This window comes from Myotis daubentonii, chromosome 1, assembly GCF_963259705.1.
Source record: "Myotis daubentonii chromosome 1, mMyoDau2.1, whole genome shotgun sequence".
Lineage (NCBI taxonomy): Eukaryota > Metazoa > Chordata > Mammalia > Chiroptera > Vespertilionidae > Myotis > Myotis daubentonii.
This window is the reverse complement of record NC_081840.1, coordinates 233,789,350-233,806,142: the sequence shown is the minus strand read 5'-3', so window position 1 is coordinate 233,806,142 and position 16,793 is coordinate 233,789,350. Positions and strand designations below refer to the sequence as shown.

The 16,793-nt window shown below is 63.8% G+C and overlaps 1 protein-coding gene across 5 annotated transcripts in view; it reads right to left on the bottom strand.

Annotated features, from left to right (window-relative positions):
- GAK (cyclin G associated kinase) overlaps positions 1–16,793 on the bottom strand; it is a 48,385-nt gene that overhangs the window by 17,653 nt on the left and 13,939 nt on the right. For all 5 annotated transcript variants that reach the window (XM_059678089.1, XM_059678083.1, XM_059678079.1 and 2 more), the window contains 6 exons: positions 9,534–9,669; positions 9,156–9,268; positions 7,827–7,917; positions 5,922–6,045; positions 815–864; positions 213–361 (listed from right to left, as the gene is read on the bottom strand). In XM_059678089.1, coding sequence (XP_059534072.1) covers positions 213–361; positions 815–864; positions 5,922–6,045; positions 7,827–7,917; positions 9,156–9,268; positions 9,534–9,669 — 663 coding nt within the window. The remainder of the gene's footprint in view (positions 1–212; positions 362–814; positions 865–5,921; positions 6,046–7,826; positions 7,918–9,155; positions 9,269–9,533; positions 9,670–16,793) is intronic.

Below are 16,793 nucleotides of genomic sequence, written 5' to 3'. Positions count from 1 at the left end.
CCGCCACGCTGGGGTCAGGGTTCAGGGACCATGAAAACCACGGGGCCTCAGGCTCCCCACGGGTGAGGGGCAGCAAGGCCCGAGGCTCGCTGGTCTCTGCACCACCCACCCGACTCTCTTCGGTGTCCGTGAGATGCCCCCAGGCTGTCACCACACCCCTGAGGACCAGCCCTGGCATCAGAGCGAGACCCTGCAGAGCCCGCTGCACTCACCCGGTTGTGGAACCTGGCGGGCCGGTACGTCCGGGAGGACAGGTTGTAGACCGCGTAGTGTCCCGGGTGCTTGGAGTCCAGGTACAAGCGCACGTCCTCGATGTTGTTTCTGATGGCCGACTCCACACCCTCTGCCGGGAAGGACATCACTGGAAGGAAACAGCCAGTCAGCCCGGGCACCGCGGGCTGCGCTCAGGCCCGTCCCGCCTCCCGGCTGGTGCCGTCAGACGCAGAGCTGAGGCGCAGCCCGCCTGCCGTCCACGGGAGCCCCTCGGGACCTCCCCACGGTGCACCGGGGCAGGAGGCCCTGCCGAGACCCCACGCGCAGCAGGGTCTCCAAGCGTCCAACCTCGTCTTCGGTTTGGATTTGGCCTGGAGACCGCGTTTCGACTGTGCGTGGCCTCGCTCACTCCTCCACCGCAGAGCCCAGAAAGTCCACCCGGGGAGCAGCTGCTGCACACGCACTGTCCCCTGCGGGCCCGGAGGTGCCCTGACACCGGACCCTTCACGCCCAGGCTGCAGCGGGCTGCGTGGGAGGCCCGCGCCCCCCGCCATCGCCGACAGGAGGCCAGAGGAGCCCCGGGGCGAGAGCGACAACGCACCTGCGATTCGGGAGGTGATGTAGGAAATGTCCAGGTCTCCCTTCGCGTAACTGGAACCCGAAAGAACACTTGGTTAGGACGGGGACTTCCAGGGCAACGACGACAGCTGAGAGAGCGAGTCCGGAGCGGCCTCGGGTGAGCCTGTGTGTGAGCTCACGTGGATGGATGTGGGTCACTGCGTGTGGGCGCAGGCATGTGTGTGAGAGGCGGGGAGAGGCAGGAACCCACACAGGCCGTGACTCAGGGCTTGCTCCCCCAGGAGGTGCGACGGGGAGCTGGCCGTGACAAGAGGCAGCAAACATGGACGACCGAGCCTCTGACCCACCAAGGAAAGCCACAGGGCACCCCAAAAGGCAAAGGCCCAGTCTGAAGGGACACAGCCAGCATCAGCATCAGACCTGGGGGGATGCTGGCATGACGGCCAGGAGCCTAAAGCAACGGTGACCAATGAGCTCATGGACAAAGCAGACAGCAAGGACAGAGACAGTGTGGGCGGAGGGGAAGCCCCAGGAAGAGCCGCCCGCCCCTGGAGGGGGCGCGAGACAGCGCTGCGGAGCACGAGGCCGGCGCTGGGCTCCCGGCCGGGCACGGCTGAGGAAGCGTCTCCGAGCCACAGGACCCTCCACGTCAGAAAAGCCAGGGGAACAAAGACTGCAAACGCCAGGCGGGGCACCCAGGCTGTGGGACAACCACAGAGGGCCCGACTCTCCCAGCAGGGGACACGGAGAAGGAACAGAAATATTTGAGACAATAACGACGGAGAATGTCCCCAAATTCACGTCAGACACCAAACCACGAATCCAGGAAACTCGGAGCACCCCCACCGGGATAAACGCCAGCAAACGCGCCTGGGCACAGGGCACCACCTGCAGAAATCAGAGGTGCAGAGGTCCCGAGAGAAGCCGGTGGGCACACACCTCATCTACTGAACAGGACAAGCACACAGACCTCTTTCTCCCCAGAATCCGCCTGCGCAAGGAGTGGAGAAACGAGAGCTGGAAGGAAAGCACACCAGCACAGCTCTGTGCCTGGGAAACCATCCTCCAAACATTAACGCTTTTTTCTCAAAAACTGAAGGAGCTTGTTGCCGGCAGTCCTGTTTTGCAAGAAATGTTAAGTTTTTCTAGAGACAAAGGAAATCATATGGGCCAGGAGCTCAGAGCCACATGAAGAACAGAAGAGCATCAAGAAAGAGTAGGTGAAGGTGGAGCGAACACCTCTGTTTTTGTTCATCTTAACTATCTAATAAGTGAGTCTGTTCAAAATATTAGTGGCAACAGAGTGTCTGTGTGCTCGGCACTCACTGTGTGCGTGTATGTGCACGTGTGTGCATTCGTGTGCATGTATGTGCGTGGACCGTGTGCTTCCATGTCAGCAACGAATGCCATGACGACGGGGGAGGGGTCACTGGCATCGAGCCTCCGAACCCCACGGCCGCAGTGCTGCTGGGGGGACTGCGTTAGCGCTGAGTGCACGCCGCCCCCCCACAGAGAAACCACTAGAAGGTAAACAAGTGTAACACATGCCAAGAAGGGCGAGCGTGGAACCAAATAAAATACTCAGTTCAAACCACAAATGGCAGAAGAAGAGTGAAGATAAAGAACGGGATGAAGAACAGAGCGTTGAGGGGGAAGCGGCAACAGATGGGGCAGATGCTGGCCCGACGCACCACCCATCTCCAAGCACCACGGTCTCCACACCCGGTGACAGACAGAGACCCCGCACCAACCATCTCCGAGCACCACGGTCTCCACGCCTGGTGACAGGCAGAGACCCCGCACCAACCATCTCCGAGCACCACGGTCTCCAGGCCCGGTGACAGGCAGAGACCCCGCACCAACCATCTCCGAGCCGGCGGTCTCCACGCCCGGTGACAGGCAGAGACCCCGCACCAACCATCTCCGAGCACCACAGTCTCCACACCCAGTGCCAGGCAGAGACCCCGCACCAACCATCTCCGAGCACCACGGTCTCCACACCCAGTGCCAGGCAGAGACCCCGCACCAACCATCTCCGAGCCGGCGGTCTCCACACCCGGTGACAGGCAGAGACCCCGCACCAACCATCTCCGAGCACCACGGTCTCCAGGCCCGGTGACAGGCAGAGACCCCGCACCAACCATCTCCGAGCACCACGGTCTCCAGGCCCGGTGACAGGCAGAGACCCCGCACCAACCATCTCCGAGCACCACGGTCTCCACACCCGGTGACAGGCAGAGACCCCGCACCAACCATCTCCGAGCACCACGGTCTCCAGGCCCGGTGACAGGCAGAGACCCCGCACCAACCATCTCCGAGCACCACGGTCTCCACACCCAGTGACAGGCAGAGACCCCGCACCAACCATCTCCGAGCACCACGGTCTCCACACCCAGTGCCAGGCAGAGACCCCGCACCAACCATCTCCGAGCCGGCGGTCTCCACGCCTGGTGACAGGCAGAGATCCCGCACCAACCATTTCCAAGCACCACGGTCTCCAGGCCCGGTGACAGGCAGAGACCCTGCACCAACCGTCTCCAAGCACCACGGTCTCCACACCCAGTGACAGGCAGAGACCCTGCACCAACCGTCTCCAAGCACCACGGTCTCCACACCCAGTGACAGGCAGAGACCCCGCACCAACCATCTCCGAGCACCTCGGTCTCCACGCCCAGTGACAGGCAGAGACCCCGCACCAACCATCTCCGAGCACCACGGTCTCCACACCCGGTGCCAGGCAGAGACCCCGCACCAACCATCTCCGAGCACCAGCGGTCATTAGCACAGCAACAGCGCGGATGCCTTCTCGAGGTTACTCAGCATGCCTGGGTAACTCCTCTGTACTCTATATAGTTTGAACATATTGTCTTTTTGTTATTTTAAGGAAATGTGGTAATTTGAGGAATAGAGAATTTTTAAGTTAGTGAAATTTATTAATCATTTCCTTCAGCGCTTGTGTATTTTTTTAAAAATATATTCTATTGATGTTTTTACAGAGAGGAAGGAAGAGGGGTAGAGAGTTAGAAACATCGATGAGAGAGAAACATCGATCAGCTGCCTCCTGCACACCCCCTACTGGGGATGTGCCTGCAACCAAGGTCAACATGCCCCTGACCGGAATCGAACCTCGGACCCTTGAGTCTGCAGGCTGATGCTCTATCCACTGAGCCAAACAGGTTAGGGCGGCTTCTGTATTTTTTGTCTCATTTAGGAAACCTTCGAGGGTTATAAAAATAACCCTCTATAGTTTATTAATTTTTCCTTAAAAAACACATGCTTCTTAGAATTAATTGCTTAACTCGCCAGAATAATGTATTCGCTGCTGCTGGACAGGGATCCGACTTCCTCCCAGCAGGCGGGGCTGGCACCTGCACTGACGAGGCCGGGCCTTCCTGGCAGACCGTGTTTCGTGGGTCCCCAGGCCTCAGCACGCCATCTGTCAGTCTCAGCACTCAACTCACCACACTGACGCCCAAGAAAGCTCACGCGTGTAATAGGGATCATCCTCTATTATTCTCACTTTTTAAAATGCTCCTGGCAGTAATGGGTAACATGAATTTTAAGATCAAAATCTATGAAAACAGCCTGGCCAGTGTGGCTCAGCGGTTGAGTGTCAACCTATGAGCCAGGAGGTCACAGTTTGATTCCGGTCAGGGCACATGTCCGGTTGTGCGCTTGATCCCCAGTGTGGGGCGTGCAGGAGGCATCAGATCCATGATTCTCTCATCATTAATGTTTCTCTCTCTCCCTCTCCCTTCCTCTCTGAAATCAATAAAAATATATATATGTATATTTTTTAATATATTTTATTGATTTTTTACAGAGAGGAAGGGAGAGAGATAGAGAGTTGGAAACATCGATCAGCTGCCTCCTGCACGCTCCCTACTGGGGATGTGCCCGCAACCACGGTACATGCCCTTGACCGGAATCGAACCTGGGACCCTTGAGTCCGCAGGCCAATGCTCTATCCACTGAACCACACTGGCCAGGGCTAAAAATATATTCTTAAAAAAATCTATGAAAACAATTTTTATGACAATGAATTTGTAGCCTGATTGAAAAGTGATACCATCTTTAAATCCTCCCAAATGTAAGTTTCTCCACTTACTGAGGTCTAATGTTACGGTTCTCACTGGACTCAGCCAGGCAGGGCAGGCTGAGCAGGGAGGTGGTGCCCTGGCTTCAGGGGCACCTGGGAGGGAGGGAGGGCGCCCGCAGGCCTGGGGAGGCGTCCCTGCTGGAGCCCAGCGTCAGCACCACTGAGGCCATGTCCCTGGTCTGATGGTCAAACGAGTAAAACCCGGAGCTAGGGAAGCACGCAGGCAGCCTGACAAGGTTGCTCTAGAATTCCTCTGCAGACACAGCTGAGCAGGAACATGACTCTCCTGGGAAGGACGGACGGACAGAGAGGCACGCACCACACAGCAGCAGCAGCCGCGCTGAGGGCTGCGGGGATGTCAGGTGCAACGGGAGGGGGAAGCTCAGGGGCTGGGGGGGGGGGGGGGGGGCTGGGTCACGGACGGGGACAGTGCCCTGCTTGCCATCAGCAGACGAGAACCAATGAAAAGTCCCCAATAAGGTCCCTGTAGATTAAAGACGTGAATGTGCAAGGAAACCATTAAAAGTGCATTTAGTTTAAACATTCTGAAACATGTATTTCAAAACATACCTAACCTTCCTACTCAGGAAAACAAAAAAAAGACATACAGGAAGTATGGATAGATTTGTGCTTTACTTAAAACCAAAAAGAAAAACACAAGTAACTGACAAGGAAAAACTGCTATTCTGCCTTTTCACAAAGTGAAATATAAAAATCTAAGCCCACGGCTGAGTCTGAGCGCTCTCACATCTACACGGGCAAGGTGCCGTGCCCACTGCACACGCACTCCACAGCCCAGGCCGGAGGTGGTGCCCCTCAGCTCCAGGGCTCCTGTGTGGCCGGCAGCGGGCCAGCACTTCTCCGCTACTCACACCCAAGTCCCTCAGGGCGGGGCCCACCCGATGGCCATGAGTGCAGGTGCTGCCAGGCTGGGAGGCGGGCAGCGCCCAAGGTCAGGAAACCCCCCCCCCCCCGCCATGGAGAAGCCACGAGCCACGCCCGGCCCTGCACCCACGCACCCTCGACTCACTTGGCGACGGACTGGATGACCTTGGAGGAGGTGTCCTTGAGGTTGGTGAGCAGGCGCCCGGGGCCCCCCCGCAGGATGTCCAGGAGCCCGCCGTAGGACTGCTCGTACTCAGCCACCGCCAGGCCTGCAAGCAGAGACTGGCTCAGGCCGGGGGGATAGGGCCGGGAGCCCCAGCATTCCCAGAACCTGAGGGCCGCACTCCCTGTCACCCCACCGTCTGCACCCCACGTGGGCACAGGAACTAAACCAGCAGCTGGCATCTCAGCATGCCCTGCGCCCACAGCCCACCAGCTGCTTTCACAAGGGCCGAGCCTGAACCCGGCCGGCGAGAGTCGAGCCTCCGGGTGCCCACGGCCTCCATCCCGTCTCTAGATTGTGCACCCATTCACTCCTGCAACCTGGACCCCGGGCCCCCTGCACACACATACGCTGAGGGCCCAGCCAAAGCGAGCCTCCACCCCTGGCGGGAGGACACAGTGGACACGGAGGGCAAGGAGTGGGGCCGTGCATGTGGCCCCGGCCGAGCACAGAGAGGCCGTGGGGCTGGACAGCAGGTGCTGCTATCTGCCTGCAGCGTAGGACCCGGGTGTGAACAGAGTGATGGCAAAGGGAGGCAGGTCCTGAAACCCCAGCACCCCGGAGGATGTGGTCCCCAAAGGCAGTGTGTGTGTGTGGGGGGGGGGGGGGCAGGTCGGGATAAAAAGAGGAAGTCGTGCCCGCGCGCTGCATCTGTGCTCAAGGTGTCTGCGGCCTCTGTGCAGCTTCTGAGACCAGCCAGCAGCACTGGCACAGGTGGCTGGGGTGCAGCTGGGACCAGGCCCTGCGCTCTCCCGCTGTCAGGCAGCCACAAAAGCAGCCCACACTTCCTGCGTGTAGAGCGTTCTTGCTGGCCATTCACCAGGAAATTACCAGCACTCGTGTGTGTGGAGCATGTGTGGGCACGACCGTGGTGTAAGCATGTACGAGCACATGCGTGCGCGTGTGTGGTGTGGTCCTGGAGAAGACCCAGGGCAGTCCGGGCGGCCCCACATGCTGTACATCCAGAGAGGCGACCAGGACCCACACTGTGTGGACACGGAGCCCAGGACCCAGGGCCAGCCAGCTGCTGGGAGGCCCCTCCCCAGGAAACAAACCCGATTTCACCCCAAACAGCGAGAGTGGCCAAGGGGATGGGGCAGAGCACAGCCTGGCAGGGCCGTCCAGAGCCTTCCCGGGCCTGCTGCACCGAGCCCAGCTGTAGGCTCCTCGGGGACCAGCTCCGCGTGCCAGCAGGGGTGCCCAGACCACCCACAACCACGAGATGAGGGTGCAGCTCACTCATCAAATGCAACCGAGCCGGGAGAAAACCCACTGAGCCACCTTTGCCATGGCCACAACCCTCTCCCCTGCCCAAGGAGCCTGCCTCTCCCCAGAGGACTCGGACCTGCGCCCCTGACCCCTGCCGGCCACCCAAAGGCCCCGCACGCCAGGCACCAGGGTACTCAGAGCCCCTGCAGCACAGGACAGGGCGCTAGCACGCACACCGCCCCCCGAATTCTATCCTAAACATGGCCTAGAGCAGCCGTGGGCAAACTACGGCCCGCGGGCCGGATCCGGCCCCTTTGAAATGAATAAAACTAAAAAAAAAAAAAAAAAAGCCTCTTTTATGTAATGATGTTTACTTTGACTTTATATTAGTTCACACAAACACTCCATCCATGCTTCTGTTCCGGCCTCCGGTCCAGTTTAAGAACCCATTGTGGCCCTCGAGTCAGAAAGTTTGCCCACCCCTGGCCTAGAGTGTCGCCTCCCTCCGTCCTGGGAGCTCTAGGCAGTTAGGGGACCCAAACAAGCAGCCTCTTGCACGCAGCCAGGCCGACCGCCCAAGGCAGGGTGTGGGCCGGCGCTCCGCACGTGTGCACTCACCTCCGCCTTGGCCGCTGCTCACAGGCCCCCCGGGAGGAGGTGGCCCTCGGGACGGGGCAGCATTCCCATAGCCTCCATTCTGCTCCAGGAGCTGCAAGGGTTCGAACAGCAAGGCCTCAGCTTGTACAGGGCCAGAGCCGCAGTCCGCCGGCTCTGCGCAGGGAGAAACCCTCCTTCCTGGCTGCAGCCCCTCCACCTGGCCCTGGAGAACCCTACACCAAGGGCGGCTCACACAGCGCTGGGAGCGGATGCTCGGGTCACGGGCAGCCTGCTGCTCCCACACGCCCACCGCGGCCAGTCTCTCGCCCAGTGGCTCGCAGCCTGCCTGCCAGAGGGTGGCTGCGCAGCAAGGGCCCTGCCTGCCACAAGTTGAGCCCACGGCCGGCGCCGGCCAGAGTCACAACCCCCAACCTTCAGAGAGGTGCTGGGGGCCCGGCTGGGGAGGGCTGCAGCTTCCCGCCAGCCCACTCGGCACCGGACGCGACCCTGCATGGCCGACGGCCGTGGTGCCCGCTCCTCTCCTGTGCATTCCTCAGCCTCTGGTGCAGCTCTGTGAATATCCTTGTTCCGGAGCTCAGCTTTCTCGACATGAAGCCCACGAGGTAAAACGAAGGTGCCGTTGCCTTTCTCTGGCCGAGCAGGTGGTGGGCATTCAGGACGCGCTGTTTCCCAGGCGACATGGCGGTGGGACAGCCAGGCTTTCTCCCGCCCTGTCTCTCCGGCAGGTTTCAGGCTGCCAGGCAGGCACGCCTTCCGCTGTGACCGCACACGCCAGGCCCCTCAGTCGGAGGCCCTGTTGCAGAGGGCACGCAGACACCGCTGCTCTTGCCTGCGTGAGGCCGGCCAGTCCTCCATCGGCTGCTCCTGGGCTCCAGGCCCAGCCCCCAGGCACGGTCCTCACTGCCTGGGCAGAAGCCCCCGCAGGGGGTAGTGTCTGCACCAGGGTCCCGAGTTCTGAAAGCGCCAAGACCGAAAGGCGCTCTGGCACCACTGACCAGCAGCCTGTGTCTGTCCGTCGGCACCCCCACCGCGCCCCAGAGAAGTCCTGGTGGCACACACACAGCAGCCCCAGAGCAGACGCCTCGAGCCTTGTTCACCCCCCATGCCCCCACTGCCCACCCTCCCCGCGCTGGCCACTGTCTGACGGGGTCGTCTTCCTTCCAGCTCCTGCCCACATTCAGAGCTGTCTGCCTGGGCTGACTCCCTCCTGCCAGGTGACCCCGCCCTGGGATTGCTGGGGCATGGGGACTCAGCCTGCACAATGGTCACCCCTTTAACACAGACGGGGCCTCTAGGACCCTGCTCCGAGCAGCACCTGGAAGGTCCTACCTCAGTGATGGGCGACTTGGGGTTCACACTCCGGGCAGCCGCGATCTCCTGCAGCTGGTTCACCAGCTCGGTGATGGACAGCCGCTCCTCCGGGTTGACCTTCAGTGTGGCGCCTGCAGCAGGAAGGGCGCGCTCAGGGCCCCACCCCCTGCCCTTGTGGAGGTGACGGACCCACAGAGGGCCTCGCTTACGGACTTTAAAAGCGAGGGCACAGCATGAAGAGTAACAACAGAACGGAGCAAAATGATCCAAAGCCACCGTTTGGAGCACGTAACTCACACGGCTGACTGATGGAAAAAGCCCACAGGGAGGCTGCCAAAGGGCCACGCGGGACGTTAAGGAGGCGTGTCCTCCGTGGTCCCTGCGCACGGCACTTACGGATGAGGCCGTGGAACACAGAGTACCGAGTGTCGTCAGCAGGGATGGAGTATTTCCCGTTCACGATGCGAAGCTTTGCTCCGTCTTCAAAAGGGTGCTGCCCGAAGCACAGCAGGTACAAGATGCAGCCCAGCGCCTGCGGGGCGGGAGGGGGAGGGGGAGGGGGCGGAGGGGGTGAGGCGGCCCATCCTTGGGTCTACAGGGGAGTCAGGCTCAGGCTGGTCTGACTTATGCCAGTGAGCAGGACAGCTCCCCACGCACACAGCTCTCCTCCTCCCCACAGCTCCCCCCATGCACGGAGCCCACAGGGGGCACAGAGCACACAGGAGGCACAGAGCACACAGGGGGCACAGACCACAGAGCACACAGGGGGCATGGAGCACAGGGGGCACAGAGCACACAGAGGGCACAGAGCACAGGGGGCACAGAGCACACAGAGGGCACAGAGCACAGGGGGCACAGAGCACACAGGAGGCACAGAGCACACAGGGGGCACAGAGCACAGGGGGCACAGAGCACAAAGGGCACAGAGCACACAGGGGGCGCAGAGCACACAGGGGGCGCAGAGCACACAGGGGGCACAGAGCACAGGGGGCACAGAGCACAGGGGGCACAGAGCACACAGAGGGCACAGAGCACACAGGAGGCACAGAGCACAGGGGGCACAGAGCACAGGGGGCACAGAGCACAAAGGGCACAGAGCACACAGGGGGCGCAGAGCACACAGGGGGCACAGAGCACAGGGGGCACAGAGCACAAAGGGCACAGAGCACACAGGGGGCGCAGAGCACACAGGGGGCGCAGAGCACACAGGGGGCACAGAGCACAGGGGGCACAGAGCACACAGGGGGCACAGAGCACAGGGGGCACAGAGCACACAGGAGGCACAGAGCACAGGGGGCACAGAGCACAGGGGGCATAGAGCACAGGGGGCACAGAGCACAAAGGGCACAGAGCACACAGGGGGCGCAGAGCACAGGGGGCGCAGAGCACAGGGGGCACAGAGCACACAGGGGGCACAGAGCACAGGGGGCACAGAGCACAGGGGGCACAGAGCACAGGGGGCACAGAGCACACAGGGGGCACAGAGCACAGGGGGCACAGAGCACAAAGGGCACAGAGCACACAGGGGGCGCAGAGCACACAGGGGGCACAGAGCACAGGGGGCACAGAGCACACAGGGGGCACAGAGCACAGGGGGCACAGAGCACACAGGAGGCACAGAGCACAGGGGGCACAGAGCACAGGGGGCACACAGCACAAAGGGCACAGAGCACACAGGGGGCACAGAGCACACAGGGGGCACAGAGCACAGGGGGCACTGAGCACACAGGGGGCGCAGAGCACACAGGGGGCACAGAGCACACAGGGGGCGCAGAGCACACAGGGGGCACAGAGCACAGGGGGCACTGAGCACACAGGGGGCGCAGAGCACACAGGGGGCACAGAGCACAGGGGGCACAGAGCACAGGGGGCACAGAGCACACAGAGGGCACAGAGCACACAGGAGGCACAGAGCACACAGGGGGCGCAGAGCACACAGGGGGCGCAGAGCACACAGGGGGCACAGAGCACAGGGGGCACTGAGCACACAGGGGGCGCAGAGCACACAGGGGGCGCAGAGCACACAGGGGGCGCAGAGCACACAGGGGGCACAGAGCACAGGGGGCACAGAGCACAAAGGGGGCACAGAGCACACAGGGGGCACAGAGCACAGGGGGCACTGAGCACACAGGGGGCACAGAGCACACAGGGGGCACAGAGCACAGGGGGCACAGAGCACAAAGGGGGCACAGAGCACACAGGGGGCACAGAGCACAGGGGGCACTGAGCACACAGGGGGCACAGAGCACACAGGGGGCACAGAGCACAGGGGGCACTGAGCACACAGGGGGCGCAGAGCACACAGGGGGCGCAGAGCACACAGGGGGCGCAGAGCACACAGGGGGCACAGAGCACAGGGGGCACTGAGCACACAGGGGGCGCAGAGCACACAGGGGGCGCAGAGCACACAGGGGGCACAGAGCACAAAGGGGGCACAGAGCACACAGGGGGCACAGAGCACAGGGGGCACTGAGCACACAGGGGGCGCAGAGCACACAGGGGGCGCAGAGCACACAGGGGGCACTGAGCACACAGGGGACACAGAGCACACAGGGGGCACAGAGCACACAGGGGGCACAGAGCACAGGGGGCACTGAGCACACAGGGGGCGCAGAGCACACAGGGGGCGCAGAGCACAAAGGGGGCACAGAGCACACAGGGGGCACAGAGCACAGGGGGCACTGAGCACACAGGGGGCGCAGAGCACACAGGGGGCGCAGAGCACACAGGGGGCACTGAGCACACAGGGGGCACAGAGCACACAGGGGGCACAGAGCACAGGGGGCACTGAGCACACAGGGGACACAGAGCACAAAGGGGGCACAGAGCACACAGGGGGCACAGAGCACAGGGGGCACTGAGCACACAGGGGGCACAGAGCACACAGGGGGCACAGAGCACACAGGGGGCGCAGAGCACACAGGAGGCACAGAGCACACAGGGGGCGCAGAGCACACAGGGGGCGCAGAGCACAGGGGGCGCAGAGCACACAGGGGGCGCAGAGCACACAGGGGGCGCAGAGCACACAGGGGGCGCAGAGCACACAGGGGACGCAGAGCACACAGGGGGCGCAGAGCACACAGGGGGCGCAGAGCACAGGGTGCACAGAGCACACAGGGGGCGCAGAGCACAGGGTGCACAGAGCACACAGGGGGCGCAGAGCACACAGGGGGCGCAGAGCACAGGGTGCACAGAGCACACAGGGGGCGCAGAGCACACAGGGGGCGCAGAGCACAGGGTGCACAGAGCACACAGGGGGCGCAGAGCACACAGGGGGCGCAGAGCACAGGGTGCACAGAGCACACAGGGGGCGCAGAGCACACAGGGGGCACAGAGCACACAGGGGGCACAGAGCACACAGGGGACGCAGAGCACACAGGGGGCGCAGAGCACACAGGGGGCGCAGAGCACACAGGGGGCACAGAGCACAGGGGGCACTGAGCACACAGGGGGCACAGAGCACACAGGGGGCACAGAGCACACAGGGGGCGCAGAGCACACAGGAGGCACAGAGCACACAGGGGGCGCAGAGCACACAGGGGGCACAGAGCACACAGGGGACGCAGAGCACACAGGGGGCGCAGAGCACACAGGGGGCGCAGAGCACAGGGTGCACAGAGCACACAGGGGGCACAGAGCATAGGGTGCACAGAGCACACAGGGGGCGCAGAGCACACAGGGGGCGCAGAGCACACAGGGGGCGCAGAGCACAGGGGGCGCAGAGCACACAGGGGGCGCAGAGCACAGGGTGCACAGAGCACACAGGGGGCGCAGAGCACAGGGTGCACAGAGCACACAGGGGGCGCAGAGCACACAGGGGGCGCAGAGCACACAGGGGGCGCAGAGCACACAGGGGGCGCAGAGCACACAGGGGGCACAGAGCACACAGGGGGCGCAGAGCACACAGGGGGCGCAGAGCACACAGGGGGCGCAGAGCACACAGGGGGCACAGAGCACAGGGGGCACTGAGCACACAGGGGGCACAGAGCACACAGGGGGCACAGAGCACACAGGGGGCGCAGAGCACACAGGGGGCGCAGAGCACACAGGGGGCGCAGAGCACACAGGGGGCACAGAGCACAGGGGGCACTGAGCACACAGGGGGCACAGAGCACACAGGGGGCACAGAGCACACAGGGGGCGCAGAGCACACAGGGGGCGCAGAGCACACAGGGGGCACAGAGCACACAGGGGGCGCAGAGCACACAGGGGGCACAGAGCACACAGGGGGCACAGAGCACACAGGGGGCGCAGAGCACACAGGGGGCGCAGAGCACACAGGGGGCGCAGAGCACACAGGGGGCGCAGAGCACACAGGGGGCACAGAGCACAGGGGGCACTGAGCACACAGGGGGCACAGAGCACACAGGGGGCACAGAGCACACAGGGGGCGCAGAGCACACAGGAGGCACAGAGCACACAGGGGGCGCAGAGCACACAGGGGGCACAGAGCACACAGGGGACGCAGAGCACACAGGGGGCGCAGAGCACACAGGGGGCGCAGAGCACAGGGTGCACAGAGCACACAGGGGGCACAGAGCATAGGGTGCACAGAGCACACAGGGGGCGCAGAGCACACAGGGGGCGCAGAGCACACAGGGGGCGCAGAGCACAGGGGGCGCAGAGCACACAGGGGGCGCAGAGCACAGGGTGCACAGAGCACACAGGGGGCGCAGAGCACAGGGTGCACAGAGCACACAGGGGGCGCAGAGCACACAGGGGGCGCAGAGCACAGGGTGCACAGAGCACACAGGGGGCGCAGAGCACACAGGGGGCACAGAGCACACAGGGGGCACAGAGCACACAGGGGACGCAGAGCACACAGGGGACGCAGAGCACACAGGGGGCGCAGAGCACACAGGGGACGCAGAGCACACAGGGGGCGCAGAGCACACAGGGGGCGCAGAGCACAGGGTGCACAGAGCACACAGGGGGCACAGAGCATAGGGTGCACAGAGCACACAGGGGGCGCAGAGCACACAGGGGGCGCAGAGCACACAGGGGGCGCAGAGCACAGGGGGCGCAGAGCACACAGGGGGCGCAGAGCACAGGGTGCACAGAGCACACAGGGGGCGCAGAGCACAGGGTGCACAGAGCACACAGGGGGCGCAGAGCACACAGGGGGCACAGAGCACACAGGGGGCGCAGAGCACACAGGGGACGCAGAGCACACAGGGGGCGCAGAGCACACAGGGGGCGCAGAGCACAGGGTGCACAGAGCACACAGGGGGCGCAGAGCACACAGGGGGCACAGAGCACACAGGGGGCGCAGAGCACACAGGGGACGCAGAGCACACAGGGGGCGCAGAGCACACAGGGGGCACAGAGCACAGGGTGCACAGAGCACACAGGGGGCACAGAGCACACAGGGGGCACAGAGCACACAGGGGGCACAGAGCACACAGGGGGCACAGAGCACACAGGGGACGCAGAGCACACAGGGGACGCAGAGCACACAGGGGGCGCAGAGCACACAGGGGGCGCAGAGCACAGGGTGCACAGAGCACACAGGGGGCGCAGAGCACACAGGGGGCACAGAGCACACAGGGGGCGCAGAGCACACAGGGGACGCAGAGCACACAGGGGGCGCAGAGCACACAGGGGGCGCAGAGCACAGGGTGCACAGAGCACACAGGGGGCACAGAGCACAGGGTGCACAGAGCACACAGGGGGCGCAGAGCACACAGGGGGCGCAGAGCACACAGGGGACACAGAGCACACAGGGGGCGCAGAGCACACAGGGGGCGCAGAGCACACAGGGGGCGCAGAGCACACAGGGGACACAGAGCACAGGGGGCACAGAGCACACAGGGGGCGCAGAGCACACAGGGGGCACAGAGCACACAGGGGGCACAGAGCACACAGGGGACACAGAGCACACAGGGGACACAGAGCACACAGGGGGCGCAGAGCACACAGGGGGCGCAGAGCACACAGGGGGCACAGAGCACACAGGGGGCGCAGAGCACACAGGGGGCGCAGAGCACAGGGGACACAGAGCACAGGGTGCACAGAGCACACAGGGGGCGCAGAGCACACAGGGGGCGCAGAGCACACAGGGGGCGCAGAGCACACAGGGGGCGCAGAGCACACAGGGGGCGCAGAGCACACAGGGGGCACAGAGCACAGGGGGCACTGAGCACACAGGGGGCACAGAGCACACAGGGGGCACAGAGCACACAGGGGGCGCAGAGCACACAGGAGGCACAGAGCACACAGGGGGCGCAGAGCACACAGGGGGCACAGAGCACACAGGGGACGCAGAGCACACAGGGGGCGCAGAGCACACAGGGGGCGCAGAGCACAGGGTGCACAGAGCACACAGGGGGCACAGAGCACAGGGTGCACAGAGCACACAGGGGGCGCAGAGCACACAGGGGGCGCAGAGCACAGGGTGCACAGAGCACACAGGGGGCGCAGAGCACAGGGTGCACAGAGCACACAGGGGGCGCAGAGCACACAGGGGGCGCAGAGCACAGGGTGCACAGAGCACACAGGGGGCGCAGAGCACACAGGGGGCACAGAGCACACAGGGGGCACAGAGCACACAGGGGGCGCAGAGCACACAGGGGGCGCAGAGCACAGGGTGCACAGAGCACACAGGGGGCGCAGAGCACAGGGTGCACAGAGCACACAGGGGGCGCAGAGCACACAGGGGGCGCAGAGCACAGGGTGCACAGAGCACACAGGGGGCGCAGAGCACACAGGGGGCGCAGAGCACAGGGTGCACAGAGCACACAGGGGGCGCAGAGCACAGGGTGCACAGAGCACACAGGGGGCGCAGAGCACACAGGGGGCGCAGAGCACAGGGTGCACAGAGCACACAGGGGGCGCAGAGCACACAGGGGGCACAGAGCACAGGGGGCACTGAGCACACAGGGGGCGCAGAGCACACAGGGGGCGCAGAGCACAAAGGGGGCACAGAGCACACAGGGGGCACAGAGCACAGGGGGCACTGAGCACACAGGGGGCGCAGAGCACACAGGGGGCGCAGAGCACACAGGGGGCGCAGAGCACACAGGGGGCGCAGAGCACACAGGGGGCACAGAGCACAGGGGGCACTGAGCACACAGGGGACACAGAGCACACAGGGGGCACAGAGCACACAGGGGGCACAGAGCACAGGGGGCACTGAGCACACAGGGGGCGCAGAGCACACAGGGGGCGCAGAGCACACAGGGGGCGCAGAGCACACAGGGGGCGCAGAGCACACAGGGGGCACAGAGCACAGGGGGCACTGAGCACACAGGGGGCACAGAGCACACAGGGGGCACAGAGCACACAGGGGGCGCAGAGCACACAGGAGGCACAGAGCACACAGGGGGCGCAGAGCACACAGGGGGCGCAGAGCACACAGGGGGCGCAGAGCACACAGGGGACACAGAGCACACAGGGGGCACAGAGCACAGGGGGCACTGAGCACACAGGGGACACAGAGCACAAAGGGGGCACAGAGCACACAGGGGGCACAGAGCACAGGGGGCACTGAGCACACAGGGGGCGCAGAGCACACAGGGGGCGCAGAGCACACAGGGGGCGCAGAGCACACAGGGGGCGCAGAGCACACAGGGGGCACAGAGCACAGGGGGCACTGAGCACACAGGGGGCACAGAGCACACAGGGGGCACAGAGCACACAGGGGGCGCAGAGCACACA